Source organism: Schistocerca gregaria, chromosome 4, assembly GCF_023897955.1.
Source record: "Schistocerca gregaria isolate iqSchGreg1 chromosome 4, iqSchGreg1.2, whole genome shotgun sequence".
In the NCBI taxonomy this organism is placed as follows: Eukaryota; Metazoa; Arthropoda; class Insecta; order Orthoptera; family Acrididae; genus Schistocerca; species Schistocerca gregaria.
Genome location: NC_064923.1, coordinates 745,913,717 through 745,939,945, shown reverse-complemented (window position 1 = coordinate 745,939,945; position 26,229 = coordinate 745,913,717). Strand labels below are relative to the sequence as shown.

Here is a 26,229-nt window from a genome sequence, read left to right as displayed (position 1 = left end):
CTAGTTTCCATTGGTCCCAAGCTTGTGCAGGTGGGTTCAAGTCTGCAGATACCTAAAACCATACTATGTAATTGATTCACACATCATGGAGAAAAGTGTCCATTAGATTGGTATAGTTTTTTATTGTCTTGAAAGGCAGACACATCAGATAAATACTGGCTGTAGGGGTGTAAAACAAGCTGAGATATCCCTTGCTGATACTGCACAGCCCTCAATTTTCTCTTGACAAAGATGAAAGACACCAACATCCATAGATGATACAGGCTGAAAACGTGACGACCAGCTTCCTGCTGGATCTGTGGAATTGTGTACCTAATATGTACGTGCTTGCCCCCACACTCTTCTAAGACAATTGTCAGGCTTCACACAAACCCTGCACTTGTCGATGCTGTGGTGTACGCTAATTAAAGAGAGTAGTGTCCTATGCAGATAACTCTTCTTGCCATACAAATAAGTTTCAAGAAGGATATTTGGCTGGTACATAGAGAATATGGGCAAAACGACCAAGGGAAAAGAAATGGCAAAGTTGATCCTCACTGTCTGTGTTGTCCTGGTTTAGCAATTGATTTGACACCACTCCTGAAAACTGCAACAGTGTTGATACTGAAAAGGAAAATAAAGAGCAAGGTTGCGGTACAAAACTTTGAAAACAGCCTAAAATGTCATTTGTCAATTCAAAAATTCTGCAGGATATGATAAACTGTGAACTACGTGATAATTTTATAGCTAAGAGACAGGAAAATGCAATAATATAAGGGGCACGGAGTAAGTAGTGCAGCACTTTCTTCTGAAAACAGGTTGGTTTTATTCAGGATCCCAATACACCATATTATTGCGCAATCTTTTAGCTACTCATGGAGCTCACTTCAGTTAATGAATAACAGAAGAGTGTTTCCATAAGAGCTGTGACCAACCTGCTTTAACCAAATGTGCACACTGCAATAACTGTCTCTGTACCGTTCATGGTGTTATTGCTGACTTGCATATTTTTTGCCTATTGTAGTTGAGTAAGTAAAGTCTTTTATAGTGTGTTTAATGTAGTGTTACTGACCATGTGTCTGAAATAATCCATTTGTGTAATAAATCATTCATATCTACAATACTCTCATCGTAGCTTTGATGACTGATATCTCCTGTTCTAATTGTCCGTAGCAGCTACAGTTTTATGTTGTATGTATACTTTGTTGCTCTATTAATTATGCTATGTATGAATATATTTTGGACAACATTATGTTGTGACTTTCCCTTGTCAGATGGGAAACCTGTACTAAGCAAATAATGGAAAGCTGAAAGATGGAAGAAATATGTAGAATGGCTGTATAAAGAAAATGAACTTGAAGGTAATACTACTGTAAGAGAAGGGGAAGTTGATGAAGGTGAGCTGGGAAATGTGATACTGCAAGAACACTGAAAGACCTAAGTCAAAAAAGACCACTAGAGTTGATGACGTTCTTTCAGAATTATTTAGGTCCTTGGGAGAGCCAATCATGACGAAACTACTCACCTGTTTTGTAAAATATGAGACTGACAAAATACGATCAGACTTCAAGAAGAATGTAATAATCGTAATTCCAAAGACAGCAGAGTTTATCAGTTTAATAAATCACTTTTTCAAAATACTGACAAATTATTTATAGAACAATTTAAGAACAGGTTGAAACTGACACTGGAAAAGATCAGTTTAGGTGCCAGAGAAAGGTACGCACACACATGGCAATACTGACCCTATGACTTATCTTAGAAGGTAGATTGAAGGAAAGCTTTTCTACACACATGGTCATTTATCTCTCTGTGAACACTAAAATAATTTTAAATATAATACCAGTGACCAATATTTTAGAAACATATGAGTAACTTAAAGAGCAATTAAAAAATCTCCAAAAGTTAAAACTAAGTCACCTTAGCTAGAAGAATCAAGTTCTTCTGATCCTCTGCATTAGTCGCAATACTGGCAAAATGCTGCAGCAGCTGTGGTGTGGGGGGTGTGGTGATATCCAAGAAGCGTGTGAGAAGAGTCCTCAGGGAACAGTGTGGGAGATGTCTTGCTGGTTTCCACATCTCAAGAGCACCTAAAATAATTGACCACAGGCTCACATATGTAGTAACAATTACATTAGATGGTTATTCTTTTATTTTGTCTGTTGTTACAATGGAAACAGCATCATTATTGGTGTTGAGTTTAAATACTGAAACAGCAGTATGAGATAAATATATTAGAAGGGTGAGATAAGAAGGAAGGGTATTTAAGAGTTGAAAATCCCATTGGCACTTGAATCACAGAAAAATAGAATAATATCAACTGATCTCTTCCTTATAAGTTCACTGATTTGCTATCTACCTATATAATCACTGTGAGCTGCAGTGATTTTCTGTAAATGTGGATCTGATTTGTTTGGACTATGAAAGTTAGGCACTTTTCATGTTATTTTATATTTGCTTGTACAAGATGATAAACAAGTTGTTGAGTCAACCTCTATGGCTTTTTCATTGACAGAACATTAAATCCCAATTTTCCACCCTTACCATCTTATCTTTCAACATCTGTGTGCCTGCATGTACGTACACACATGGGCAATCAACATTTTACATTATGGAGTGTCTGTTCTGACAGAGATTAAAAGTAACTTGTCACATTTGAGAGTTGCCATAGCATTAGTAGCACCATTACACTTGATTTTTGCACCTGTTGCTAGAGTGAACTGTCTGTCATTTGTAATTGTTGTGGTTCAAACTTTTTCATTGGGGTTTAGTATTGGGCAACTCCAGAGGGTTTTATGGTGAAATGTGTAATGAGTGCTGTTTCATAAAATTTTACACCTAGAAAAAGGTGCAGACCTGAAACATAGCTTGTCCTGTAAGGCTGACGTACAGAACACTAAACTGTCACTTTTGGCTGTATATTCCCCTGATACATACAAACAATTCTCAATTTCAGATATGCAACTGATTGAGTGAAGTATTAACTAACAGTGAGCAGTTCAAGGCTTTGCTCAGTTTCACATTTTTTGACGTGCATGTATTCCCATTATATTCAGTGAAAACCAGGATGCAGATACTTGTATACTTTCCTCTCTGTTCTGTTATGGAATTGTCTTCTGGGACAACATAGGTAAAGTATCTATTTGAGGAAAGTGAGCAATGTGAATATTGTTTAAACTAGACGACCACATTCTTGCAAGTACATCTCCAAAGACTGCAGGATGTTTTGGACTCGTCTAGTTGTGTGACTATTTCGCACTAATAATAAAAATCAGTTCCTGCTGTTAGTTCAGAATATGTCTCCATATTATGATACAAAGATCTTCAAGAAGCTCCTGTTGAATGCATAAAAAATAATGGATAATCCTTGTAAATTAAATGCCCTGTTGTGTTTGTTTACATACAGTTGTGTATAGGCTAAATTTGTTGAATCATATTTTCATTTTTATCTGTAATTTAACTGGCTTATTCTTAATAAACTATTATGTTTATCATGAGTGAAAAGTGCTTGACTTGCCATAGAATTTTTAGGTCAGGGCTTTGGTGTGACAGGTGTTGTAGTTTTTTCCATGTGGGTGACTTAGTGGCATGGGAGTAGGGGAAGTAAATGAGACTCATTAGTGGTTTTATAGGTTATGTAGTAGAGATAGGAAGATATTAAAACAGGAGGGGAAAATTGCCACCCTTCAGGCTGAGTCAGACAAGGTCAGGGGAGAGATCTCGACAGGTTAAGGATGGAGAAGGGTAAAGAGAGGTGGGAAGTGGCAACAGGCAACAGGAGGAAGAAGCCTAGAACTTTGTCTGACAGCTTTGTGGTAAATGTGGAAAATGAATTTGACGTGTTGCTTCAGTGAGAAGCTGGTGTGCCTCAAGCAGTTGCAGGTGTAGACAGGGCACAACAAATTTTCAGCAGCAAATTGAAAAGTAAGAATGTAGGGAAATCAGTAAAGAGAAAGAAAGTGCTGTTGTTAGCTAGTTCCCATGGAAGAGATGTTGGCCAACTTTTGCAGGGTGAACTAGGATCAGAATACCATGTTACCAATTTCTTTAAACCTAGTGCTGGTCTGGAGCAGGTTACAGAGAATTCAGGATCATTTTGTAAAGATTTCATGAAGGAAGATACTGTGGTTATAGACGGTGGGCCAGCTAATGGTATTGACAGGGATCCTGGGTACAGTATAGCGTGTGACATAGCAAAGATTGCATCAGCATCGAAGCATACTAGTGTTGAGTTTGTATCTGTTCTTGGGTGCCATGACCAACCTTATGTAAACTCTTCCGTCAGGAGAGTTAATTTGGAGTTGGAAAAGGTGCTTATGTCGGGTGCAGGGTCACACAAGAGTGTGTTTCTTGTTGATTCTCTTAATAGGGAAGAGGCCTTCACCTCAACAGGAAAGGGAAGAGTAAACTGGCTGGAAAAATAGCAGGAAGGTTAAAGGGGGAAGGCACTGTCATGAGCGATAAAATACCAGTGGTTATAGGCTTCAGAAAAGGCCCTTTTTTAGTGTAGGGAGGACAGAAAGAAACCAAGTTTTAAGAGAAGTTAGGATTGAGACAAACCTTCAGTTTGAGAAAGAAACAAGATAATTCTAGCTTATTACAAAAACATAAACAGCTGTTGGGTAAGAATTTTCAACAATCAGCAGACTTTCAACTCTACCCAATTTTAATTCATTCAATGTGAAATGTCAGCTATCTTTATTACATCAAAATATTCTAGAACTGAGAAATAATATTAATGAATTAATTATGTGCATAGATGAATCACAGCCCTCAAATGCAGCTAACATAATCTGCCTCTCTGAACATTATGTGACCGCTGGTATAGAACTTTTAAGAGTTGCAGGATTTAGGTTAGCATCTCACTTTTGTAGAGCAGAAAAGGAGAAAGGAGAATTTGCCACATTCATTGGGAACTGTCAAATTTAAGCAACAGAAGTAGAATTTCATTTAAAAAAATCGTTCATAATATTAAGTGTATATCAAGCACCTGCAGGTAACTTTAATCTGCTCAAAAACCACCTTGAAGCTGTACTGGCCCATTTAACAACCAAAAACAAAGAAATAGTGGTTACTGGTGACTTCAATGTAGATTTCCTTAAATACTCTCCAAACAAGAACATATTTGAGTTAATAACACTATCATTTAACTTAATTCCCACTGTAAAGTTCCCAACTAGGGTAGCCAATTGCTCACAAACAGCCATTGATAATATCTTTATAGAAAAGTCCAACGAACAAAATTATATTGTTGTTGTTGTGGTCTTCAGTCCTGAGACTGGTTTGATGCAGCTGTCCATGCTACTCTATCCTGTGCAAGCTTCTTCATCTCCCAGTACCTACTGCAACCTACATCCTTCTGAATCTGCTTAGTGTATTCATCTCTTGGTCTCCCTCTACGATTTTTACCCTCCACACTGCCCTCCAATGCTACATTGGTGATCCCTTGATGCCTCAGAACATGACCTACCAAACAATACCTTCTTCTGGTCAAGTTGTGCCACAAACTTCTCTTCTTCCCTATCCTATTCAATACTTCCTCATTAGTTATGTGATCTACCCATCTAATCTTGATCATTCTTCTGTAGCACCACATTTCGAAAGCTTCTATTCTCTTCTTGTCCAAACTATTTATCGTCCATGTTTCACTACCACACATGGTTACACTCCATACAAATACTTTCAGAAATGGCTTCCTGACACTTAAATCTCCACTCGATGTTAACAAATTTCTCTTCTTCAGAAACGCTTTCCTTGCCATTGCCAGTCTACATTTTATATCCTCTCTACTTCGACCATCATCAGTTATTTTACTCCCCAAATAGCAAAAATCCTTTACTACTTTAAGTGTCTCATTTCCTAATCTAATTCCCTCAGCAGCACCCGACTTAATTCGACTACATTCCATTATCCTCGTTTTGCTTTTGTTGATGTTCATCTTATATCCTCCTTTCAAGACAATATCCATTCCGTTCAACTGCTCTTCCAAGTCCTTTGCTGCCTCTGACAGAATTACGATGTCATCGGCGAACCTCAAATTTTTTATTTCTTCTCCATGGATTTTATTGCCTACCCCGAATTTTTCTTTTGTTTCCTTTACTGCTTGCTCTATATAGAGATTGAATAACATCGGGGAGAGGCTACAACCCTGTCTTACTCCCTTCCCAACTACTGCTTCCCTTTCATGTCCCTCAACTCTTATAACTGCCATCTGGTTTCTGTACAAATTGTAAATAGCCTTTCGCTCCCTGTATTTTACTCCTGCCACCTTTAGAATCTGGAAGAGAGTATTCCAGTCAACATTGTCAAAAGCTTTCTCTAAGTCTACGAATGCTAGAAACGTAGGTTTGCCTTTCCTTAATCTTTCTTCTAAGATAAGTCATAAGGTCAGTATTGCCTCACGTGTTCCAACATTTGTACGGAATCCAAACTGATCTTCCCCGAGGTCGGCTTCTACTAGTTTTTCCATTCGTCTGTAAAGAATTCGTGTTAGTATTTTGCAGCTGTGGCTTATTAAATTGATTGTTCAGTAATTTTCACATCTGTCAACACCTGCTTTCTTTGGGATTGGAATTATTATATTCTTCTTGAAGTCTGCGGGTATTTCGCCTGTTTCATACATCTTGTTCACCAGATGGTAGAGTTTTGTCAGGACTGGCTCTCCCAAGGCAGTCAGTAGTTCCAATGGAATGTTGCCTACTACGGGGGCCTTGTTTCGGCTCAGGTCTTTCAGTGCTCTGTCAAACTCTTCACGCAGTATCGTATCTCCCATTTCAACTTCATCCACATCCTCTTCCATTTCCATAATATTGTCCTCAAGTACATCGCCCTTGTATACACCCTCTATATACTCCTTCCACCTTTCTGCTTTCCCTTCTTTGCTTAGAACTGGGTTTCCATCTGAGCTCTTGATGTTCATACAAGTGGTTCTCTTTTCTCCAAAGGTCTCTTTAATTTTCCTGTAGGCAGTATATTTCTTACCCCTAGTGAGATAAGCCTCTACATCCTTACATTTGTCCTCTAGCCATCCCTGCTTAGCCATTTTGCACTTCCTGGCGATCTCATTTTTGAGATGTTCCTTTTTGCCTGCTTCATTTACTGCATTTTTATATTTTCTCCTTTAATCAATTAAATTCAATATTTATTCTGTTACCCAAGGATTTCTACTAGCCCTCGTCTTTTTACCTACTTGATTATCTGCTGCCTTCACTACTTCATCCCTCAAAGCTACCCATTCTTCTTCTACTGTATTTGTTTCCACCACTCCTGTCAATTGTTCCCTTACGCTCTCCTTGAAACTCTGTACAACCTCTGGTTCTTTCAGTTTATCCAGGTCATATCTCCTTAAGTTACCTCCTTTTTGCAATTTCTTCAGTTTTAATCTACAGGTCATAACCAATAGATTGTGGTCAGAGTCCACATCTGCCCCTGGAAATGTCTTACAATTTAAAACCTGGTTCCTAAATCTCTGTCTTACCATTATATAAGCTATCTGATACCTTTTAGTATCTCCAGGGTTCTTCCATGTATACAACCTTCTTTCATGATTCTTAAACCAAGTATTAGCTATGATTAAGTTGTGCTCTGTGCAAAATTCTACCAGGCGGGTTCCTCTTTCATTTCTTAGCCCCAATCCATATTCACCTACTACGTTTCCTTCTTTCCCTTTTCCTACTGCCAAATTCCAGTCACCCATGACTATTCAATTTTCATCACCCTTTACTATCTGAATAATTTCTTTTATTTCATCATACATTTCTTCAATTTCTTCGTCATATGCAGAGCTAGTTGGCATATAAATTTGTACTACTGTAGTAGGTGTGGGCTACGTATCTATCTTGGCCACAATAGTGCGTTCACTATGCTGTTTGCAGTAGCTTACCCGCATTCCTATTTTCCTATTTATTATTGAACCTACTCCTGCATTACCCCTATTTGATTTTGTGTTTATAACCCTGTAGTCACCTGACCAGAAGTCTTGTTCCTCTTGCCACCAAACTTCACTAATTCCCACTATATCTAACTTCAACCTATCCATTTCCCTTTTTAAATTTTCTAACCTACCTGCCCGATTAAGGGATCTGACATTCCACGCTCCGATCCGTAGAACGCCAGTTTTCTTTCTGCTGATAACGACATCCTCTTGAGTAGTCCCCGCCCGGAGATCCGAATGGGGAACTATTTTAGCTCTGGAATATTTTACCCCAGAGGACGCCATCATCATTTAATCATACAGTAAAGCTGCATGCCCTCAGGAAAAATTACGGCTGTAGTTTCCCCTTGCTTTCAGCCGTTCGCAGTACCAGCACATCAAGGCCGTTTTGGTTATTGTTACAAGGCCAGATCAGTCAATCATCCAGACTGTTACCCTTGCAACTACTGAAAAGGCTGCTGCCCCTCTTCAGGAACCACACGTTTGTCTGGCCTCTCAACAGATACCCCTCCGTTGTGGTTGCACCTACAGTACGGCTATCTGTATCGCTGAGGCACGCAAGCCTCCCCACCAACGGCAAGGTCCATGGTTCATGGGGGGGAAAATTATATTACAAAACCAATAGCCAATGGCCTCTCAGACCATGATGTGCAGTTCCTTCTGTTAAATGTTTATACTGAACAGGATATAAAATCTGTTAAATCTGAATTCAAGAGGGTTATCAGTAAGCCAAAATTGATTATTTTAGGTCACTCCTCAGAGACAGTCACTGGAGTGATGTTTACAGTGCTCGTGGCATGAATGAGAACTATAAAACTTTTGCTAATAAAGTGCTTTCCATATATGAACACTGTTTCCCCCCAAAACTAACCAAGATTAAAGCAAAGTCTACAAAGAAGCTGTGGATTACTCATGGAAAAGAGGTATCTCATAAAACAAAAAGAAAACTATATCTGTCAATCCGACACAGTTCTAATGTTGATGCTATAGCACATTACAAGAAATACTGCAAAATATTGAAGACTGAAGACTGTAATATGCACATGAAAGCAAATATATCACAAGGAAAAGATAGTCATATCAGATAACAAAATAAAGACAGTATGGGACATAGTGAAGAAGGAGACTGGTAGAACCAGACATGAAGAGGAGAAAATAGCATTAAGAGTAAATGATATATTGTTGACAGATGTGTGTAGTGTTGCAGAACTTTTTAACAAACATTTTATAACTGTTACTGAGAAGATGGGTTTGTCAGGTTTTGTAGATACTGCCATGGGATACCTCAGACCAGACATTTCAAGTAACTTCCATAATATGAATATGACCTTCACTACCCCAACAGAAGTAATGACCATCATAAAATCTTTAAAATCAAAAACATGTAGTGGGTACGATGAAATAGCAACAAAGTTAATTAAAGAATATGATTCTGAGTTAAGTAACATATTAAGCTATCTGTGTAACCAGTCATTTATCAGTGGAATATTTCCTGAATTGTTGTAATATGGTGAAGTTAAGCCACTGTTTAGTAAGGGAGGTAAAGAAATAGCATCAAATTTCAACCAATTTCACTTTTGCCAGCATTCTCAAAAATTTTAGAAAAGGTAATATACAATCGGATTTATAACCACCTTATCACAAATAACAATATCAAAGTCGCAGTTCAGATTTCTAAAGGGTTCTGGTATTGAGAAGGCTATCTACATTGACAGTGAAAATGTACTAAACTCATTAGACAAAAAATTGCAGGCAACTGGTATATTTTGTGATCTATGAAAGGCATTTGACTGTGTAAATCACAATATCCTTTTAAGTAAATTAGAATATTATTGTGTAACAGGAAATGCTTCAAATCTTATATCTCTGGCAGGAAACAATAGGTGTTAGGCAAGAGACATGTATTAAGCAACCAGGCATCATCCAGCTGGGAATTAATTGCATGTGGGGTCCCACAAGGAAACATCTCAGGGCCCTTTCTTTTTCTTGTGTGTATCAATGACCTTTCATCAGTTTGTGTTGTTTGCTGATGATAGAAACATTGCAATAAATAGCAAATGTAGTCTTAAAAAGATCTCCTAATAAAATACTTGCGGACATTAATCACTGGTTCCTAGACAATCATCTGTGAAATACTGTCACATAAAATCATTTGGCACAAGTACCAGATAAATGTTGACTGATATTGTGTTAATGTTTGCAGGGAAAGATAAGAAAACTGACATATCTAAAAATGTAATTATTGTGAAAGCAAAATGAATCATTTGTTACCATTGGATGTATATGCTTCATTCAGCATTTGAAGCTCAACAGGTTGATCAGGGTCATGCTGAAAATGTATACGTTCCAGAATCCCATTGACAAGTCCAGGCCTGTTGCATGGGAAAACAGCAACATGATCACCAGGTAAGTATGTGAGATCAGTCTTCAGCTGAAGTAGAATTGTAGTATGACTGAAAAGAAATGACACGAAAATGTAACTAGCATAAATTTCATTCATAAGTAATGCCAACACATTATTACACTGTTTAATCCTTTATTGTAATTGTGTATATTCCACAGTCACTGATTAAGTAGACCAATATGTTTTTAAGTTTACCGAACATTTCCCATGCTCAAAGCACAAGTTGTTTTATTTTGAACAGATATATTTTACTGTTAAACTTTAGGGACTAAAGAAATTCATATTAAAGTAACATTCTGCCATTTCTACTTTTTCTGTTTCTATTTATCTCTTATCTATGCTGAGATTCCTGAAGACCATTGGTCACCATATGATGCAACACATTAAAAACCCCAAAGAACATTTAAACTGATAGTGATGTTATTTCATAGACTAATAGCTAATTTTGTTATATTTTTTGAACCCAGAGCTAATATTTACATCATTCTCAAATTTTACAGATAATGTTCATGTGTGGTTGTCATTACCACTTGTTAAACAGAAGTGCAATTTTATATTTACGATAGAGTTGGCAAAACTACATCTTACACTTATCGTCTCATAAGAAATGTGGACCATAACTATTTATTTCATATGTTAGTGGATTAGTGATGAAATGCCTTGCCTGTTGGAATACTCTGTGTCATAGTGTGGCCATGACTTTCAACCATATTTCAAAGTACAAAGTGTACCTAAGCTAAAACAAACAGGAGGTTTAAGTATAAGATTAGAGATATGGAGATGCTGAGTTAAACACACCTGGCTGTCAAGAGAACCACGTGTCAAACCTTCAATGAGTGCTGTAGCAGAATATTCTCAAAGGATTTCTCACAAAACCCAAATAAATTCCAGTCATATGCAAAGGCTGTTGGTAACATCAAAAGTAGTGTCCAGATTGTTACACATAAGACAGGAACTAAATTGAGAGTTGCAAACCAAAAGCAGAAATCCTGTACTCTCTTTTCAAATGTACCTTTACAACAGAAAATGCAGGAGTATTATCCTGATTTAATGCCCATACAACTACAGAGATGAGTAACATAGATATTAGTATCCAGTGATGTCAAGAAACAGCTGAAATCATCGAAACTGGACAAATCTCCAAGGTATGTTGAAATCTCTGTCAGATTCTATATCAAATTTGCATCTGAGTTATCCTCTTTTTCAGTAATATCTACTGTATATCCCTTGAACACAATACCATGCCTCATGTTTGGAAGAAAGCACAGGTTGCCCCCATCTGCAAGAAGTTCAGCAGAAGTGATCCTCAAAACTAATGTCAAATATCCTCCACATCCATTTGTTGTAGAATCTTAGAAAATACTCCAAGTTCAAATGCAATAAGTTATCTCAAACAGAATGAACTCCCTCCATGCAAACTGTATGGATTCCAAAAACATTAGTTATGTAAAACCATGTAAAACCCATACCACTATTTTATCACATGATGTCTTGAAAGCCAAGGATCTAGGTAATCAGAGATGCATTCTTTTTAATTTTGGAAAACAATTGACTTGTTTTGATCCCTATTCTTTTTAATGAAAGTACCGTGATGTGGCATATCATGTAAGGTATCTGACTGGATTGCAAATTTCTTGGTACAGAGGACACAGCATGTTATCTTGGATGGAGTGTCATTGACAGATGTAGAAGTCACTTCATGTGTGCTCCCAGCGAAGTGTGTTGGAACTCTCACTGTTCATGTTGTATATTAATGATGTTGGAGACAATGTTAATAGTCGTTTCAGACTTTTTGCAGAAAATGCAGTTGTCTGTAATGAAATACCATCTAAAGGAGCTACAAAAATATTAAGTTGGCTCTCGATAAGATTTTGAAGTATTTCTGAGATGGGCAACTTGCTTCAAATGCTCGAAAACAAAAAAATTGTGCACTTCACAAAATGAAAAAAGGAAGTGTAATATCTTATCACTGCAACATCAGTGATGCACATTTAGAATTGGACAACTCTTACAAACACCTGGGTGTAACAATTTGTCTGGATATGAAATGGAATAATCACATAGGCTCAGCCATTGGGAAAGCAGGCAGCAGACTTCAGTTCATTGGTAGACTACTAGAAAATGGAATAATTCTACAAAGCAGATTGCTTTCAAAACATTTGTGCAACCTTAAAATATTACTGAATTGTGTTGGACCTATTTGAGATATGGCTGACATGGGATACTGAACATATACAGAGAAGGAGAGCACAAATTATGTCATAGGCTTTTTTGACCTGTGGGAAGTGTCACCAATACAGTGAAGAAACTGAACTGGCAGACATTTGATGACAGGTGCAAATTATCATGAGAAAATCTACTTAAACGTTTCCTACAACCCTCTATGTATCACTCCCGAAGGGATGATGAATACAAGATCAGATTAATTATAGCGGCACAGAGGCATTTAAACAGTCATTCTTCCCGTATCCCAAATCTGAATAACTGGAAGAAATCAGCCTAAATGGTACAATGGGAAGTACCCTCTGTCATGCAGAGTATGTATGTATGTGTACAAGGTGATTATAATTGAACTTTCACTACTTGAGAGTGATTGTAGGGCAGTGAAACTTGAGACACTTCTAAGGACATGCAGAAGAGTAATAATGAATACACCATTGAAAGGAATACATTTTAATTTAATGTGAGAGGGTAACATTTGTTAATAGTGTACCATGTCTACATTCCAGGTTACAAACATTGTTCAGTGTGATGACTATCTGCATACACAACAGCCGGCACAGCATTAAAGATACCATTTCACAATTGTTTGCTGCACATTCACAGTGGTGGGCCATGGAATGTTCAGCTGTCGCGACACAGCTTGTGCACTGCTTGACGACTGCACATTGTGTCCAGCATTCCCAGCCATGGCAACAGCTTGTGGCACAATTTGGACTTGACCTGTCCTGGAGGAATACCCAAATCACCATTTAATTTGAACTTCTGAATCATGTTCTTCAACCCTGGTGTGGAAAGAGGACCTCTGTGCATTCTGTTAACATGTTGATTGTTGTGAATAACTGCAGCACTGTTGCTGTTGTTTGATAAAACAGACATGGGGAAAACCCTGGGAAACCAGGCTGAGATGGAAGGTTGGTCTGATAAGGAATTATTGTGTGTTGCAAACTTGAGACTAACAGAATGAGATTTTCACTCTGCAGCGGAGTGTGCGCTGATATGAAACTTCCTGGCAGATTAAAACTGTGTGCCCGACCGAGACTTGAACTCGGGACCTTTGCCTTTCGCGAGCAAATGCTCTACCAACTGAGCTACCAAAGCACGACTCATGCCCGGTACTCACAGCTTTACTTCTGCCAGTCTCTCGTCTCCTACCTTCCAAACTTTACAGAAGCTCTCCTGCGAACCTTGCAGGACTAGCACTTGCCCGCGAAAGGCAAAGGTCCAGAGTTCGAGTCTCGGTCAGGCACACAGTTTTAATCTGCCAGGAAGTTTGAGACTAACAGTTGAAGCTAAAACTTACATATAGTATACAGAAGCTCTTAAGGGAACCACAGCATTTGAAGAATTTAAAGGGTCAATTCAAATATACATGAAATAAAATAGTGCTAGATACTATAGGGAAAAACTAGCAGTAGTAACTAAGAGAAACATGGAAACTGTGGAACAATTTGCGGGTAGGGTAAGAAAAATTAATGGATGTACCTATGAATTAAGATAGGATGCTGTAGGCAATGAAGTTATTTTGCAGAAGATGAGCACACGGTCCTTGATGTTTTTTTAAGAAAGTTGCATGTGGAAACATCAAGATGTTTACAGACAGGGGATGTGACAGATTTGTAGACATTAGTGCAGTTAGCTATAGAGTGTGAGGAGATTGATTTATCAACTGGAATACAGTGTAAACAGCCATTGTTTGCAGCTAGTGTAAAATGTTTCAGATGTGGACAAAACTAGGCATGTAAGGAGGCAGTGTCACCAGCTTCAGGTGGTGTGAATAAAGTGAGAGAAAATAATAGCTTTAGAAGCAGAGGACCAGGGAAAAATAAGGTGTTAAGTGCTAGTGGGAACCCCTGGTCTACCTACGGTCATTCCCCGTATGCAGAGGTGGATTGTGTAATAAGGGGAATAGTAGGAACAGAGGCTTGCATGATATTATTTAACAGAAGGGAACATGTGTTGCTCACTAACAGTGATCTGATGAAATGTAAGCACTGGGATCAACCATGGTACAGATAGTGTAGAGTGTCAGATAAAAATGTTACACCATTAGGATTGGTGGACATAGACTTTTACCTGGGATCCAGTTCAATTTAAACAATGTGTAGAGATTGTCCCACATGAGTGAAGACTGTGACATGATTTTAGGATTACATTTCTTAAATCAGCATTGTGCCATAATTCCTCTTTGGCAATTTATGGTGGAACTTGATGGGAAAATGTTTCAGTCAGGTGAAGCCATTGCCAGTTAGTGATGTCATGAGGGATGTCTATTGCAAAGTATGAACAGATTAAACTGAGAATGATTTGATTCGCATGATCGTGTACCTAAGGGTACTGACAAATCCCTTTGGGTCTGTGTTGAGTCTAGCTTACTGGTAGTAATTTTGTTTGTGGTGGAACCGTTAGAAGAGAATGAAGTATTATGTCAGGTGGGTTGCTTAATTAAAAGAGGTATGCATACAAGAAGTAAAGGGTGAGATGAATGTGCATGTTTCTATGGATAATTTTAGCATAGACATATGATTAACAAAGGGTTTGTTAATCACTAACATGGATATCCTGAAGGTAAAAGAATAGGACACAACGGGTTTCAACCTCGGACAATTGCTGGATGCCATTGAAACTGCTTTATGAGAAAAAGTGAAGCACCTAGGGAGAAGCAGTAGGGAATGGATGGAAAAATGACTTTTTGGATTTAAGGATTTAATTTTTCCAGAAGTACCATTACCAGCTCATATATTACACAGCACCACATACCAATGGGGAAATAAATCACCAGTCTACCACAACCATACAGAATAGGTGCTTGCAGCAGATTTTGGAAGAATTTTTCGATCAACAGCTGAAAGATGGAATAATTGAAGAAAGTGTGGGGAGGGGGGGGGGGGGGGGTAGTTATTGTGCAAAAAAAAAAAGGGATAAAAATCAACAGATGGATAATGAAAATACAGATTTTGTTGTGATTGCAGGCATCAAAATGTGAAAACCACAATGGACACCTACCCTTCGCCAAATATCACAGAAACCTCGGATTATTTAGGGCAATGCAAACATTTTTCAGCAATGCATTTGAAGAATGGTTATCACCAGATAGAGTTTGGACGTAAGGATCTACACAAAACAGCATTTTCAGCGCTCTGGGGGCACTACCAATTCAGAAGAATGTCATTTGGATTAAAAAATGCACCTGCAACATTTCAGAGATTGTTGAACAGAGTACTCAGAGGTTTAAAACTACAGCCATACTGTATCTTGATGACATAATCGTGTATGGGAATGATGTGGAATGGCATATGCAACGATGAAGGGAAGTATTCCTAAGGTTAAAGCAGCAAAGTTATCATTGAGTACAGAAAAGTGTAATTTTGTGATAGAAGAGGTAGCATAACTAGGTCATATCATAAGTAAAGATGGGGTTAAGAAAGCCCCAAGGTTAATTAGAGCTGTATGTGAATTTTCTGTACCAGAATCTGTAAATGAGTTGCAATTGTCCTTCGGAGTTGTTAACTATTGCTACTGATTTGTGAAAGAATTTACAGGTATTGCCAGATGGTTGACACAATTGTAAAAAAGCATACTAAATTTGTGTGGTCAGAAAAGAACCAGCATGCCTGTTAGGAGCTAAAATCAGCTTTAACATAGAGTCTGATATTGGTATTTCTGGATTTTAATAGAGAATTTGTTTCATTATGTGATGCATTAAATCATGCACTTGGCTGTGTGTTGTCCCATGAGGTAGAAATGCTATAATTGTGTGAATCTTTTTGTTGTGCGTATCACAACTCAGCATCTCTGCTGTATGGTGAGTGGCAACTTTCCTTCTCTAATATTAGAACATACAGTAGCTTATGCATCAAGGCAACTAAATTCTACAGAAAGACATTATTAAGTCTTATTTATGGAATCACATATTTCAAATGTTATCTGTATGGTAGAAAGCTTAGCATAATAATAGATTAATGTAGTATTAAAATGGATGTTGGAGTTAATGAATTCTTCTAGTCTGTTTACTAAATGAATTTCATTTTGAAGTCACACATAATCCTGGGAAGAAGCATGGGTATGCAGATGGCTTAAGTAGAAAAGTAGCAGTATTACTTATTGGGGGTAATGAGCATAAGAAATGGCAAACTGCACAGAGATCAGGTGACAGATGTAAGCAGTATTTCAAGGAGCCACAGCTTTGTATGCGAGATGGGTTGCTATGCTTTTAAACCAAGCTCGGACCATGGAAAGTGCTACCATTGAAGATAAGAAATAGAATGCTATGAGCAGCTCATGATTATATATTAGTGGGTCATACAGGTTGCAGATCTACTAACAGAAGAGTAGCACAAAGGTATTGGTTGAGGAATAGGCAGACAGATGTAAACCAGTATGTGTGGTATTGCATACAGTGTGCCCCGAGTGTGGATTTCCATCTAATGAGAGTGCCGTTGCTGGGGTACCTGAAGCATTAGCACCATTCAAATTTCTGGGGAATGATGTTCTAGCTCCATTCAGTAAAACATCTACAGGGAATAAGTACACACAATTACAGATCATTTTTTTCAAGGCATGTGGAAATGGTTGTGATGCCAATCCAACAGGCAGCAACAGTGGCCCAAACACTTGTGAACGGTTGAAGTTTGGAATGCCTGAAACAATAGTAACAGACCAGGGAACAAACTTCAGGGCAAATCTATTCAAGGAATTTTGCAAGTTATTGAATATGAAGAAGTTAAATATGAGTCCTATTCATACACAAGCCAATTGAAGAACTGAAAAAGTGTGTAGGACAATTGGAAGATGCTTGGATACTGCCATTGTCTCACACCACACCAACTGGGATGTCTATTTTAAGTATGTCATCTCTGCCTATAACTCAAAAGAGCTTACAAATAAAGGGTTATTGCCATATGAAGTAGTATATGGTGATAAAATACCATCACCATTCGACATATTGAAAACAAGGGAAGAGAAGACAGAAGAGTCTGTTAAGGAATTTTCCAAAATGATTAGGAAAATTTAGAATAGAGTTTGGAGGGCAGATACACTAGTTCTGGAAAAACAGGAAGAAGCAGTGGGCCATATGGCAAGAATGTCACAGTATAAGGTTGGGCAAAGGATGATGCTGTCAACTTTATATACTCCAAAGGGAAAGCCAAAGTTTTTGCAAAGTATCAGGGGCCATACCAGGTAGTAGAGACCACGTCACCAGTAAGTATCAATATTCAGTTGCCAACAAGAATGACATTTTTGCATGTAGGGTATTTGATACCTTTTCAAGGGAGTCTGAAAGCTATTCCAGGGATAAAAGATGTGGAGTAGAAAGGGAGAGTTAGGAGAAAAGTTTTGGTAGATTAACAAGAGGTTGTGAATGAAACAGTAACAAGGAACCAGTATGGATTAAGGCCTAAGAGGTAATCACTTAATATTTTCTTTTGGTTTAGGTATAGCTTTAGTGTAATTAGCATAAGGAGCTGCAGAGCAGGAGGGAATTTAAGGGGAAGGAAAGTAATAGGTATTGTTGAAGAGAAGGCAAGGAGATGCTGTTCGTAATGAGACTAATCTTCGTAGGGGTGGAAGCATTATGGAACCAGCACCCGGAAGGGGGAGTGCTATTCGCCAAGCAGGAAGACATAGTGATTGCCAGTCATTGCTGGGTGATACAGGTGATATTCAATGCACTTGAGATGCATAACAAGGTGAGAAGATTGAAAGAAGCATTCAAAAAATTCCATCAGGAAATGGGAAGGCATGGGATACTCAAATGAAGTGCCAGGGTATATGAAAGAGTACATGGAGCATACGAGAACTTAAGCAGTGAAATGACCCAGGTACTGGGGGTAATTCCACATACGTGAAGAAACAGGGGTTGGATCGCCGCAGGAAGTTGGCTTATGAAAACAATATTTAGCCCTGCTGATGAGCAAGACATTTGAAGGGTGAATGGAGACTTCTCTGACTGTGGCATTCAAGTGATGTCCTGCTCTTTGCACTGTCAACAATGCTGGATGTCTGTTGTTTCACTTGAGGGGCAACTGGACGCTTTCACCAAGCTGTTCCTATTGCACTACAACTAAGGGCTAGAATAAAGAAATTGATTAAACAGATCTACTGTTGTCGTCTAATTTTGCTCTCCACAGGTGACAAGCAGAGGGTCATCTAATGCTTCAGAACAGTTGTCCATTAGCAAGTACGGTTGTCCATTAGTGCTCTCATTGCAACTCTTGTTCACTCAAGTACGAGCAGCCCTTAGCAGCTCGCCATCTTATTTACAACTATTCATGACGTCACCTTTCCGTCTTAGATGTTTTTAAATGTGACTTGTAAGTACTGCACCTCTTTCCAGTCAGTACAAACTTTAATTTTATTAATGTATTCTATACCTAATATGTTTTAGAACAGTTAGTTTAATTCTGAAGACGATGCTCATAGTAGCATTGAAACCTGGTCAATTTTGACTTAATATTTGTGACCGAGGGCTTATTTGTTCTAATATAGCTCTAATAAATGTTATGCTTGTAAGCAATAAAAAAGACAATACACAGTTTGATTACTTTAGACCTGAACAATCAGTGCAATAAGTCACAACCACTGAATATGTAGGGGTATGCACTGAGATCAACTTAGCTTTGGGGAAGGACAAGTGCCTTGCTGAGATCAATTTGATGAATGATATGGAAGACAGATCATTCTCTCTCTCTCTCTCTCTCTCTCTCTCTCTCTCTCTCTCTCTCTCTCTCTCTCTATCTATCTATCTATCTCTGGTGTTTTTTCTCAAAGTTCGGGGCTTTATTGAGAACAAATTACAAAAAAATTATGATATATAGTATTGCCCATCACTGGCCACTACACTATTGCATCTTTCAGATAGCATACAAATCCTGTGGTGGAAGAACTGGGCATCTTTTGTGGGGATCGATGAATTGATTCAATTTTGCACTTGTTCATATGATCGGAAGTGCTGGTCAGCCAGACTGTATGCCACTGATCGAGAAAGGTGGTAGTCAGAGAGAGCATCATATGGAGAATATGGCACGAAGGATAGGATTTCTCATTTCAACATTTCTATGTATATTTTGATGGGTTTTGCGACATGGGATCAAGCATTGACCTGCTGCAAAATTACCTTTACGTTTCTATCACTGTATTGTGGTCATTTGTGTTTGAGTGCTGGGCTCGAATGCATCAATTGCTTTCGAAAATAATGTCCTGTGACTGTCTTAATCTGTTTCAGTAGCTACGAAGCATTCTGTCTTCCCCCACCATGCCAGTCTTCGACATCAAAATCACCATTCTTAAGGCAGTGAAAACGTTCTCTGCACATTCTTCCACTAATAGTTCCCTCACCATTGGTCTTACCCAGAATTTTAAGAGCCACAGACGCAGATTCCTTCATGTTGAAGCAGAAAATTAAAACTTCCCACAAATTGCAAGAAATGGGTATGTAAGTTGACATACTTAATCGAGAATAACCTTTTGATGTAATCAGAAATCAACTAATATTTTTATGGCATTATGTTTACAGATGCCTAATCTTATTTTATTACACCTATGACCAACCGCCTGAACCCCACTTGCTGCTACTGCCATCTATTGCAAAACAGCAGAAGCAATGTTGTAGACCTAATACATCACATAAACATATGCTTGTAAAGTTCAAAGGGAGTACATTCTGAGAATAATCAAGAAACATTCTACTATATTCCATATTCAGCTCAAGTAATAACAGATACAGCAAATAGAAAAATGTGGGTGCGGCCAGAGGCATACTGACAGTTTTACTTGTGGTGCATCATCTACTAACTGAATAAGGAAGGTGTAAACTGATATTTGTATGCACTGTACAGAAGTTTATAGTGTATTGGTGAAGATGTACACCACCACACCAAATCTACCACATTTCAATCATTTTCTTCCTGCAGTGGTGTCTATCTGATGTGACAGATTCTTGGTTACGTAATACTTTTTATTGAGTGATGCAGATTCTGGAAACTGTGTGTCATTCAAAACCTTACAATTGGATGGATGAGAGTCACATACACCTCTAAAAATGAGATCTACATATAAATCTACATTTGTACTTTGCAAGCCACCTTACAGCATACAGCAGAGGGTATACTTTGTGTTCCACTGTCACTTCCCCTTTCCTGTTCCAGTCATTATTGGTTTAGAGGAAAAATAAGTAATATTAAGTTTGCTCAAATATCTCTGATTTTACTTTGCTGGTCTTCCTTCAAGGTATATGAAGTCCATTGAAAAAATCCCGGAACATTCGGTATTTCGTGCCACTGGTGTGTTGGAGCGAAATGTGGTTGTTGTCCCTACAAATGCCTGTGTTTAGTGTGTAACTGCTGGAAGTTTCATTGTTGTATGTCTGTTATTGGTCAGTGCTGTGCTGAGCAGAATGATGTGTCGCACAGTTTATGAATTTCTTGATTGTCGAGTTAAAGGAGCAACACATCTGCATTAAATTTTGCATAACACTCAAGTAAACCTTTACAGAGACACACCAAATGATGCAGGAAGCCTATGGTGATGAGCTTAAGCCATGCTTGGTGACACAAATGGTTTGCAGGGATGGAAGTTAAAGATGACCCTTGTTCAGGGTGCCCTTCAACGTCTACCAACAGTGATCATGTCAGGAATGTCAACAAAATTGTGCATGCTAATTTAAGACTGACTGTCCAAGAGATTGTAGAAGAATGTAACATTTCAGTTGGATCATGTCGTGAAATTGTGATGCAGCATCTTGGAATGCACTTGTTGCCACCAAGTTTGTCCCACAGCTCATGAATCAAGACCAGAAAGACCTTTGCCTCACAATCTTGGAAGAGCTTTTGGATTGCATAAATGAGAACAAGATGTTCAGAATCATAACTGGTGATGAGATGTGTGTCTATGGTTATGATGTTGAGCCCAAGGGGACTTAACAATGGGTCAGGAAAGGTCCTCCAAGACCAAAAAAGCTTGTCAAGTGAGGTCAAATGTGAGGAAAAAATTTATGGCTCTTGTTTCATCATAATGCCTCTGCACGTTCATCCCTATTGGTGTGCCACTTTCCACAAAATCCAAAGCACTGTGCTGCCTCAACCCCCATACTCTCCAGACTGGCCCCTGTGGACTTTTTGTTTTATTGTTAGTGAAGTTGAAAACCCTGTTGCAAGGACAAAGATTTGTGATGAGAAACAAAAGGAGAGCATTTCAAAGGAGATGATACCCAATAGGTATAAGGTAAGTGTAGAAAAATTTTGTGGACAAAGCTACTGAATTTTTTTGAACAAATCTTGTTTGCAGAAGTAAGCAATACATTTGTTGCTGTTGAGGGATCACTTGCCCATCCCTGCACCAAACGTCATTCCTCTGCAGTATTTCCTGTATTTTGCTACAATTTTTTAGTGTCGTGACTTCTTTGTATACAACATCATTCACAGAAAGCCTGAAGGAACTTTTGATGTTATTTGCTAGGTCATTTATGTGAAAATAATGTTCCTATAAAAACTTTCTTGGTGAACACCCCCAAGTTAATTTTTTGTCTGAAGATTTCTCTCCACTGGGAATGATATGATGTGTTCTGTTTGGTAGAAACTCTTCAGTCCAGTCCCACAGCTAGTCTGATATTCTGTACACTAGTATTTTGTTTATTAGCCTGCTGCATGGAACTGTATCAAATGTCATCTGGAAGTCAAGCACAATGGCATCAGCATCATTACTTGTATCTACTGCTTTTTGGATCTTATAGATGAACAGAGTGAGCTGGGTTTCAGATAATCATTGTTTTCAGATCCTATGTATAGATTTCATACATCTTTAACACATATTTCCCAATAGTCATGTGCAAAAGTCACTCTGCCACATCTTACCTTACATCCTCATGATGAAGGTTAGTCTTTTTTATGAGCCTGCAAACGGATGCTTGCTTGTTGTGAAATGCTGACAGAGCTGCAATTAAGAAAAATCTGTTGTTACAAAGTACCTTATGAAGATTGTGGCAGAATCTGTGTCAAGCAAGTTTGAGGTACAAGTAATTTTGCTGTAAATGTTATTATATACCTTTTAACAGGCTATCCTCTTTTGCGTGCACAAGTCTTACTGTAGTGGCTGACAGTGTTGCAGTTGTTAAGGATTTTGTCACCTTCAGGAGTGTTTCGTCAGCATCAATACAGAATGCTTCACAAGCAAGCTATAAAATTCACTTTTTATAGATAATGTCACAGAAAGAACACCTAATCTCTAATAAAGCTATTAAGACAATTTCATTAAACAAGAATGAAAAGCAGAGATATTTCAAAATTATAAGACTTCAAAAATGTAACCACTTACAGTAAAAATGTTGGCTGCCCATTTCCTGAAAGTCTGCTCTTGACCACACAGTTCATCTGCCTTACATACATCAGCTATCCTCTCCCCTCCAAGTTCTCCAAGTATGTTGTCTACATATTTTCCAAATGCACAGAAATTGGGATAGGCACGTGAACCAAGTGCAAAGACAGCAAATCTGTAAAGGAGTGAGTGATTTGTAACAGTAAATATACCTTTCTAGTATCGGTATACCTGTAGCTCCTCATAAATCATAAGACTTTAAAAATGTAAATTGTGATATATAGTGATTAGACTTTAAAAATGTAAATTGCGATATATTTGACAGTACACTCTAGTTTTAAATATTCTGAGACTTCAGCCATAAATAATGTAAGTTTTTTACTGGTTTCTGTTGACAATGATGTTTTGCAACATTTATAGCAATATCAGAAAAAAATCCTACAACAGTGAAGGAGTTGGAATATTAAAAAGTATTCATTATCATGCCAAATGTCGCACTCAGAATTACTTTGGGCATTCCAGTTTCACAAAAGAAATAATGAAATAGTGTCAGCTGTATATCAGCAACAATATCTGATGGACATCAGACAATTTTCATATCATCATTTTCTTTCCACAGTTGTAGGAAAAGCAACAGTGTTTCTTTTCTCTGATGTGTATTCCCACTTAGAGTTACTTCTCGAAGGAAACCACAGGAAACTGAATAATGTGATGGAAGCAAAGTGGCGTTAAAGTGAAAAGCCTGCATTAGGCTGAGCCACCTGATTTCTTTAATGTCAAATCTGGATGAAAATTTGTGTCTCCATCCAGTGCTCACTGAAAGGAGTAGTAGTTATTGGACAAAAGCTGTCATAAAATTCACATGAAAATAAAATTTCAAAACTTTGCACATCATCTTGTAAAATCGTTTTTTCTCAGTTAAATTGTTAACATATATTGTTTTACATTATAGTAAGTAGAGGAATTTGGTATGTTGGTTTTACCTGATTAGGAATTAAGGGAATTTTAATATTAATTGAAGATTTCAGAGCAACTGCAAAAGCTTGTATCAGGGACAGTCAATATAACAAAACAGTTAACCCACCATGCACAGTGAACCTTACACTGTCACTAAGGGAGCTAAGACTGTGGGGATGCCACATCTGAGCTAATGCTTCATATATGAGAACAAGAACTCTGCCATCTCTTTCTTTTTGCATTATAAATGGGATTTGCTTAGCAGACTCCTAGTTTGATGACAAGTCAGACCATCTGTGGTGCTCCCATCAAAGCTGCAGAATTTTCCGTGACATAGTTCTTACTTCAGAAGAACTGAGAAAATTTTGAATTGCAGCATTATGGTGAAGACAGCTAATATAACTACATGTGTATACATTCAGTAGCCATATTTTTATATCAATTTCATTAACATATCTGTGCTTTAAAGCCTGATGACCTTAGGCCATTCAGTACAACAACGTAACAGGTTGACTACAGGTAAGGGGAGGAACACTGGAAAGAGTCAAAATATTTTGTGTTCAGGGGTGTCCTGTGAGTAAGCACACCCTTTTCTTGATAAATTTTAAACATTGTGCCTACTTTTATAAGGAAGAAAAGATGGAATTTTCATCAACACTTTACCACTTATCTGGACTAGCATGAAGATTAGGCCTCCATGAAAAGAATGCTTAACAGTTGGTAATTTCCTTGTTGTATTTGTAACTGACAGTTTTGGTGGTGATGAAGGATACAGTGAACAGAACTTCACTGTACATATGTCAACTGCTTCCTTGGATTTCATGTACATCCTGATTGTTTTTTGACACCAATCGGATGCAAGTCGTTAAGATGTGTGATATCAAAGTCTAAATTAACCAATACATAAAAAATCAATGAACTGTGAACCTGTATTGATGGTTGTGATTATTTATCACTATATTACAGTTTTCCATTTCACAGCTCATAGTGACAGTTGTAGTACAGAGGTGGTTTTATAATTTCTTGAATCCATTACTGCTAAAACATGAATGGGAGATCAGAGAAAAATATTCTATATATATTGAGGCACCTATACATAGAATCTTAGTGCAATTGGTGAAGCAAGTGGCTGTGCCCAATTTAAAAAACTGCCCAATTTAAGAAACTGTGTATAATTTACATTAAACAGTAGGAAACCTAAACCTATATGGCTGGATGGGCACTACAAATCCAATTCATAACTGTCACACTACCAAATGTTTGAAGAGAAACCTTGTTGAATCAGTTCAAAAGATAATAGGTGAAGAAGGTGGATCACAGTTCACTATTTTTCTGCAGAATGATAATTTATTTGTGAATCACATACTGATTGTTATATCATCCCAGCTAAGTAGTTGAATGTATTTTACCTCACGCTGCTGAGAGGTCCAGCAGCACTGCTTTCCGAGAGGACACCACTGTCGTCAGAGGATCCTCTCGGGGAGTCGATGCCCGTGGTGGATGTCTTGCCCTCGTCCAGCATGTCCGTGTCGGTGCAGTCATTCACCCCAATGAGTGACCTTGAGATCGCCATTCTACAATTTGATAATACTTAATAGTGTTTAATCTGCTTATCATGAATACACAATTGTAGCAAAGATGCTGGAGGACAATGAGAGCTTTTACTATCACTCTGCTTGTAGTGTGCAAACAGCACCCTCAAGTTCCCTATTCATTCCTTTATGTGTACACAAAAGCAGTGGAATAAACGATGTAGGTATTTTGGCTCCCAAGACAAGGAATTTAGTGTGTCACCCTCTCCCCCAGTTCCATGTTATAACATCAAACATGCATATGACCTATGGAACTTGTAACTTACTGGATAACTGACTGTCTGACTTAAAACACCCCTACATAAAAATTTTAAAAATCTAAATTTTAATTATTTTGTTTTTTGGAAAGTTATCACAATACAAAAAAATATAACTCATCAGAAGTGACAATTTGTGAGATTTAATTATATATTAGATTATTTAGGTGTACTTTTCAATCCAGTTGATCCATAGTAGGAGATCATCCAGGATGTAGAACATGCCCAAAGAACAAGAATACACAATAAATATTTACAATGAATAACAAATAAAAGAACACTAATGTTCCTTCCATAGATTCCAAGTGGAATGATAACATGGATGTGGAATGAGTTACAAAAATTAAACTTATTTTTGTTTATGAAGTAATAAACACTGAACAGAAGAATAATTTTGATTGCAATTCTGCATTGTATTTGTAAATAAGTGAGATTGTACTAATATTTGCATTATTTTATATTATTGTTAAAATGCACACATAAACATACACACCCACCAGTAGTTTCTACAAAGAATTCATCATTGGAGCAGGAGGAGTTGGCCACTAATAAAACCTTTACGTCCCTCTTAAACTT

The 26,229-nt window shown here is 37.8% G+C and overlaps 1 protein-coding gene across 2 annotated transcripts in view; it reads right to left on the bottom strand.

Annotated features, from left to right (window-relative positions):
• The window catches only part of LOC126266892 (nitric oxide synthase, salivary gland-like), a 143,473-nt gene that overhangs the window by 57,724 nt on the left and 59,520 nt on the right, over positions 1–26,229 (bottom strand). For both annotated transcript variants that reach the window (XM_049971558.1, XM_049971559.1), the window contains exons 14-19: positions 25,214–25,378; positions 22,848–23,022; positions 22,578–22,707; positions 22,388–22,466; positions 10,184–10,365; positions 1,900–2,069 (exon numbers count right to left, since the gene is read on the bottom strand). In XM_049971558.1, the coding sequence (XP_049827515.1) occupies positions 1,900–2,069; positions 10,184–10,365; positions 22,388–22,466; positions 22,578–22,707; positions 22,848–23,022; positions 25,214–25,378 (901 nt within the window). The remainder of the gene's footprint in view (positions 1–1,899; positions 2,070–10,183; positions 10,366–22,387; positions 22,467–22,577; positions 22,708–22,847; positions 23,023–25,213; positions 25,379–26,229) is intronic.